The 7,500-nt window shown below is 50.5% G+C and overlaps 1 protein-coding gene across 1 annotated transcript in view; it reads left to right on the plus strand.

Annotated features, from left to right (window-relative positions):
- LOC133134813 (plexin-B2-like) overlaps positions 1-7,500 on the plus strand; it is a 42,888-nt gene that overhangs the window by 14,891 nt on the left and 20,497 nt on the right. Inside the window, exons 13-18 of the mRNA XM_061251250.1 lie at positions 673-821; positions 1,558-1,669; positions 2,591-2,727; positions 3,750-3,932; positions 4,153-4,267; positions 4,718-4,927. Coding sequence (XP_061107234.1) covers positions 673-821; positions 1,558-1,669; positions 2,591-2,727; positions 3,750-3,932; positions 4,153-4,267; positions 4,718-4,927 — 906 coding nt within the window. The remainder of the gene's footprint in view (positions 1-672; positions 822-1,557; positions 1,670-2,590; positions 2,728-3,749; positions 3,933-4,152; positions 4,268-4,717; positions 4,928-7,500) is intronic.

Raw genomic sequence — 7,500 nt, forward strand, 5'->3', positions numbered from 1 at the left:
GAGTGTGTGTGAGTGTGTGTGTGTGTGAGTGTGTGAGTGTGTGAGTTTGTGAGTTTGTGAGTGTGTGTGTGTGTGTGTGTGTGTGTGTGTGTGTGTGTGTGTGTGTGAGTGTGTGAGTGTGTGAGTGTATGAGTGTATGAGTGTATGAGTGTGTGTGTGTGAGTGTGTGAGTGTGTGAGTGTATGAGTGTGTGTGTGTGAGTATCTGTGTGTGTGTGTGTGTGTGTGTGTGTGTGTGTGTGAGTGTGTGAGTTTGTGAGTTTGTGAGTGTGTGTGTGTGTGTGTGTGTGTGTGAGTGTGTGAGTGTATGAGTGTATGAGTGTGTGTGTGTGTGTGTGTGAGTGTGTGAGTGTGTGAGTGTATGAGTGTGTGAGTGTGTGAGTATCTGTGTGTGTGTGTGTGTGTGTGTGTGTGTGTGTGAGTGTGTGAGTGTGTGAGTGTGTGAGTTTGTGAGTGTGTGTGTGTGTGTGTGTGTGTGTGTGTGTGTGTGTGTGAGTGTATGAGTGTATGAGTGTATGAGTGTATGAGTGTGTGTGTGAGTGTGAGTGTGTGAGTGTGTGAGTGTGTGAGTGTATGAGTGTGTGAGTGTGTGAGTGTATGAGTGTGTGTGTGTGTGAGTGTGTGTGAGTGTGTGAGAGTTCCTGTTGACTCATCCCCTCCCCCTGCCCTGCAGATCCACCCCCAGTTCGGGCCTCTGAAGGGGGGCATTTCCGTCACCATCCGGGGGTCTAACCTGGGCATCCGGAAGGAGGACATCACCAGCATCAACGTGGCCGGGGTCACCTGCATCCACCAGCAGGACAGATACTCTGTATCCACCAGGTAATCCACCTCATCCCCCCGTCACGTGCCCCTGCTCCCCCGTCACGTGCCCCTGCTCCCCCGTCACGTGACCCTGCTCCCCCGTCACGTGACCCTGCTCCCCCGTCACGTGACCCTGCTCCCCCGTCACGTGACCCTGCTCCCCCGTCACGTGACCCTGCTCCCCCGTCACGTGCCCCTGCTCCCCCGTCACGTGCCCCTGCTCCCCCGTCACGTGCCCCTGCTCCTGCTCCCCCGTCACGTGACCCTGCTCCCCCGTCACGTGACCCTGCTCCCCCGTCACGTGCCCCTGCTCCCCCGTTACGTGCCCCTGCTCCCCCGTCACATGCCCCTGCTCCCCCGTCACGTGCCCCTGCTCCCCCGTCACATGCCCCTGCTCCCCGTCACGTGCCCCTGCTCCCCCGTCACGTGCCCCTGCTCCCCGTCACGTGACCCTGCTCCCCGTCACGTGCCCCTGCTCCCCGTCACATGCCCCTGCTCCCCCGTCACATGCCCCTGCTCCCCCGTCACGTGCCCCTGCTCCCCCGTCACATGCCCCTGCTCCCCCGTCACATGCCCCTGCTCCCCCGTCACGTGCCCCTGCTCCCCCGTCACGTGCCCCTGCTCCCCCGTCACATGCCCCTGCTCCCCCGTCACGTGACCCTGCTCCCCCGTCACGTGACCCTGCTCCCCCGTCACGTGACCCTGCTCCCCCGTCACGTGACCGGCATAACGGAGTCTCCTCTTCCTGTTCCAGCGTGGTGTGTGAGATCGGCCCCGTCGACCCCCTGGAGCCCCACGCGGGGGAGGTGGAGGTGGAGGTGGAGGGGGGGAAGAGAGGGAGATCCACCTTCCTCTTCACTTACCGGGTACCCACCGCCTCTCTTCTCTTCCTCTCCTCTCCTCTCTCTCTCCTCTCTCTCTCTCCTCTCCTCTCCTCTCTCTTTCCTGTCCTCTCCACTTGGCTTCTGTGTGGCTCATGCTGAATGGATGTGCCCACGGTGTGGTGCAGAATGGGGGCTGTACCAGTGCAGAGTCACATGGTCAGGGTTAAAGGTAAGGGTTAGAGTCACATGGTCAGGGTTAAAGGTAAGGGTTAGAGTCACATGGTCAGGGTTAAAGGTAAGGGTTAGAGTCACATGGTCAGGGTTAAAGGTAAGGGTTAGAGTCACATGGTCAGGGTTAAAGGCACATTCTGCTGTAGGGTTGGCCAGGGGAGGTCTGACCAGCCGGAATACTCCAATACGGAGAGATTAGCAGTGTGAGATTAGCAGAGTGAGATTAGCAGTGTGAGATTAGCAGAGTGAGATTAGCAGTGTGAGATTAGCAGTGTGAGATTAGCAGAGTGAGATTAGCAGAGTGAGATTAGCAGAGTGAGATTAGCAGTGTGAGATTAGCAGTGTGAGATTAGCAGTGTGAGATTAGCAGAGTGAGATTAGCAGAGTGAGATTAGCAGAGTCCTGTTTCAGAAGCCGTCGCTCTCTCATCATCGTGGCCCCTGACGAACAGGACCGCTGTCCTGCTCACCCCTGTGACCACCGGGCAGATTGCAGTTATCTGAACGTGCTCAGTGAGCTGGAAATGTCACGGTCTCAGCGTAGCTTAGCGTAGCCTAGCCTGGCATAGCGTAGCGTAGCGTAGCGCCCGCTCTCTGAAGCGGCAGGAGCCGTTATGAGCGACTGCACCGCGCGGGGGTTTATCTGCTGAGCGCTGTTTCAGTTTGCTGTCTCTCTCCACGGTGGGGGGAGCCAGATGTAAACGGGTGTGTTCTCTGCCCCCCCCCCCCGTAGGACCCCTCCCCCATGGCAGTGGAGCCGCTGAGGGGGCCCCGGGCGGGGGGGACGCTGCTCACCATCTCCGGCCGGGACCTGGACACCGCCACCAAGGACGACCTCAACATCACCGTGGGGGGCGTGGCCTGCGCTGTGTGAGTAGGGGGCGTGGCCAGTGAGTACAATGGGTGGGGCCAGTGAGTGAGGTGGGTGGGGCCAGTGAGTACAATGGGTGGGGCCAGTGAGTGAGGTGGGTGGGGCCTGTGAGTGAGGTGGGTGTGGCCTGTGAGTGAGGTGGGTGGGGCCTGTGAGTGAGGTGGGTGGGGCCTGTGAGTGAGGTGGGTGTGGCCTGTGAGTGAGGTGGGTGGGGCCTGTGAGTGAGGTGGGTGGGGCCAGTGAGTGAGGTGGGTGTGGCCTGTGAGTGAGGTGGGTGTGGCCTGTGAGTGAGGTGGGTGGGGCCTGTGAGTGAGGTGGGTGTGGCCTGTGAGTGAGGTGGGTGTGGCCTGTGAGTGAGGTGGGTGTGGCCTGTGAGTGAGGTGGGTGGGGCCTGTGAGTGAGATGGGTGGGGCCTGTGAGTGAGGTGGGTGTGGCCTGTGAGTGAGGTGGGTGTGGCCTGTGAGTGAGGTGGGTGGGGCCTGTGAGTGAGATGGGTGGGGCCTGTGAGTGAGGTGGGTGTGGCCTGTGAGTACAATGGGTGGGGCCTGTGAGTGAGGTGGGTGTGGCCTGTGAGTGAGGTGGGTGTGGCCTGTGAGTGAGGTGGGTGTGGCCTGTGAGTGAGGTGGGTGTGGCCTGTGAGTGAGGTGGGTGTGGCCTGTGAGTGAGGTGGGTGGGCCCTGTGAGTGATGTGGGTGTGGCCTGTGAGTACAGTGTTCATGGGAAGATCCTGGAGTTTGTGAAGGTGGGGGTTGGGGGTTGGGGGGTGGGGGGTAGGGGTGCTGAATAATGGCACTGTGAATGCTGAAATGTGAATGAATTGCTGACAAATCGCCGATGGGCTGTCAAACCAGGGGCGCGTAATTAGTTCTGTCTGACAGGATGTGAGAACAGGCCTTTTCCACTGTACAGAGTCTCAAATCAAACAGAATTTAATAGAACTGGGAAGCTCTGAGACCCCCCCCCCCCTCTGTGAGCTGAAATAACCCTTCTCTTCTCTCCCTCCCTCATGTCCGTGTCACAGAGAGACCTTCGGGAAACGGATCACCTGTAAGACGGGTGAATACAAGCCTGTGAAGGTGCCCTCCGACCCCCTGACAGTGACGGTTCGGTACGGGAGGAACGCCTCCATGGACGTGCCCAAAGCCTTCCAGTTCTGGGAGAATCCCAAAGTGGAGAGCCACTACCCCAAGGGCAGCTTCGTCTGGTCAGTCCCAAACACACAGCCTGTGACCTTCACACAACCTTATGTCCTCTATATGACCCTGTGCCCTTCACATGACCTGTGACATTTAGATGACCAGTAACTTCACATGAAGGTTTGAAGGTGCTGATTGCACTTAAAGTCTCCTTATAGGCTGCAGATGGACAGCACAGGCTGTGCTGCATGCTCTTCATGGTAAGCCTGTGGTGTTCTGGCGTTTCAGTGGCGGCAGGAACATCGTTGTGACCGGCACCGGGTTCGACCTCATCCAGAAGGCCATCATGCGCGTGCGCGTCTCGGCTGATGATTCGTCAGACGTGCCCAGCCCCGCCCCTGAGGTTTGAGTTTGATCTTCGACCCTAAAAATGCACCCCTCCCCTCCCCCCTACTGCCAGCCAGCTGTGGTGCAGGGGCGGCTGTAGTGTAGTGGTTAAGGTGAATGACTGGGACCCGCAAGGTCAGTGGTTCGATCCCCAGTGTAGGCACAATACGATCCGCACAGCCGTTGGGCCTTTAACCCTGCATTGCTCCAGGGGAGGATTGTTTCCTGCTTAGTCTAATCAACTGTACGTCACTCTGAATAAGAGCGTCTGCCAAATGCCAGTAATGCAATGTCATGTGGTGACTGATACCGGACCTGGGGCAATTACTGAATGACTTAATAACTGCCTCTTTCTCCTTCTCCCTCTCTCTCTCGCTCTCTCTCTCTCCCTCTTTCTCCTTCTCCCTCTCTCTCTCTCTCTCTCTCTCTCTCCCCCTCTCTCTCTCTTCCTCTACCTCCTTCGCAGTTTGACCAGGAATTCTGGGAGAAGAACGACACGGTGCTGCAGTTCCTCTCCCCGACGGTGAACAGGACGTTTGAGAACCAGTCCTTCAGGACCTTCATATTCCTGGACAACGCCCGGGCCGAGCTCACGCCCTTCCACTACCACCCTGACCCCGTGTTCCACAACCTCACCAAGAACGTCATCACCGAGACCAGCATCATCTCCGTGACGGTGAGCGCAGCCTCCGTGGGAATTCTGCGGCATTCCCACGAATGTGGAATCTCCTCTGCTCACTGTAAATGGCAACATTAACGATCCTCTGCAGCGATGTTTGTGCAGAACTGTCATGCGCTCGTCCTCCTTTGGGTGATGGATTGTTTCTGTGTAGAACGCCGATCGAGGAGGTTATCGATTGCCTACACAAACACTACGCGCCTCGTCAATAAAGCTCCACTTTAAAACGGGGTGACCCACTTAATAAAGTTAACATGCCATGGAGGGAAAGCTGCGGGCAGCATCAGAAACGGGCTGTATACGCCGTGTTTGCCCCTTCCAGATTTCCTCTCTTGTTGCATATTTGTCACACTGAATGGATTCAGATCTTCGGACACAATGTCATATTATTATGTAATATTAGACTACGGGGGCCTCCGTAAACACCCTGAGTAAATATGGGTATCTTTCAATCTCAACTTTTTCAATCAAATACTTTTCCATGACACTGTAGAGCCAGTGCAGTGTTTCACGTGGACATTTTTGTGAAAAACATGACGTAAGACTTGGGGGAAACTCTTAGACATTGAAATCTCTGATGTAACTCCCCTCCCTGGTGTGTGTGGAATATGAGTGAGAGTCTGGAGGAGACTTCTCTCTCTTTATGAGAGTCTGGAGGAGACTTCTCTCTCTTTATGAAGCAGATTTATTGCGGAGGACTCTGATAGCGGGGAGAATATGACAGGTTTAAAAAGTGTCCTGTCCGAATGGTGCAGGTCACTTTCAACAAAAATGCATGAATTTATCGTTTATCATTTCTGTGTCTGTTTCGTGGCCAGACGCAAGTGCAGTGGAAGATTGATTATTTCCAGCGTTTGTATGTATTTATGCATCCTTACTGCGGGTGCGTTCTGTCTGTTATGACTGTTTCCATGACGATTTGGGCTCCAAAAGGGCATCGGCAGTTCAGCTGCATCGTTTTGGGATGTTAGAATCGATTATAATTTATTCAAAGAACAATTTCAGTAAGAAACTTAAGTATGGCACTTCTTTAAAATAATAGTGCTGAGAACTTTAGTGGAGGTTTAGTGAATTATTTTAATTGTCTATATTCCAGTCCATCAATTCCTCTAGTGACATTTGTGTATTCAGTACATTTAAAAAAAAAAGAAAAAAAAAAGAAGAAAATCTAAGGAAATGAATTGGAGGAAATGGTGGAGAAATGAGAGATTTCACAGTGCGCTGAATCGCTTCCTAACGTGCCGGAGTGGAATTGAATGGTTGTGAGGTCGGAGATTCACTCCCTAACGCTTGTGTTTGGAATGAGTCCCACACTCCGTGTCATCCCACTCCAGGGAGACACAGGGGAAATGTCTTAAAGTGTTTGTCTGGTCTTGTTGTTATTGATGTCATTAATGTTATTGATGTCATGAATGTTATTGATATCATTGATGTTATTGATGTCATGAATGTTATTGATGTCATTGATGTTATTGATGTTATGAATGTTATGAAGGTTATGAATGTTATTGATGTCATTAATGTTATGGATGTTATTGATGTCATTAATGTTATGGATGTTATTGATGTCATTAATGTTATGAATGTTATGGATGTTATGGATGTTATTGATGTCATTAATGTTATGGATGTTATTGATGTTATTGATGTCATTAATGTTATGGATGTTATGGATGTTATTGATGTCATTAATGTTATGAATGTTATGGATGTTATTGATGTCATTAATGTTATGAATGTTATGGATGTTATGGATGTTATTGATGTGATTAATGTTATGGATGTTATGGATGTTATTGATGTCATGAATGTTATGAATGTTATGAATGTTATGGATGTTATGGATGTTATTGATGTTATTGATGTCATTAATGTTATGGATGTTATGGATGTTATTGATGTCATTAATGTTATGAATGTTATGGATGTTATTGATGTCATTAATGTTATGAATGTTATGGATGTTATTGATGTCATTAATGTTATGGATGTTATTGATGTCATTAATGTTATGGATGTTATGGATGTTATTGATGTCATTAATGTTATGGATGTTATTGATGTCATTAATGTTATGAATGTTATGGATGTTATGGATGTTATGGATGTTATTGATGTTATTGATGTCATTAATGTTATGAATGTTATGGATGTTATGGATGTTATTGATGTGATTAATGTTATGGATGTTATGGATGTTATGGATGTCGTTAATGTTATGGATGTTATGGATGTTATGGATGTTATTGATGTTATTGATGTGATTAATGTTATGGATGTTATGGATGTTATGGATGTCGTTAATGTTATGGATGTTATGGATGTTATTGATGTTATTGATGTGATTAATGTTATGGATGTTATGGATGTTATGGATGTCGTTAATGTTATGGATGTTATGGATGTTATTGATGTGATTAATGTTATGGATGTTATGGATGTTATTGATGTTATGGATGTCGTTAATGTTATGGATGTTATGGATGTTATTGATGTGATTAATGTTATGGATGTTATGGATGTTATGGATGTTATGGATGTTATTGATGTTATGGATGTCATTGATGTTA

This window comes from Conger conger, chromosome 8, assembly GCF_963514075.1.
Source record: "Conger conger chromosome 8, fConCon1.1, whole genome shotgun sequence".
In the NCBI taxonomy this organism is placed as follows: Eukaryota; Metazoa; Chordata; class Actinopteri; order Anguilliformes; family Congridae; genus Conger; species Conger conger.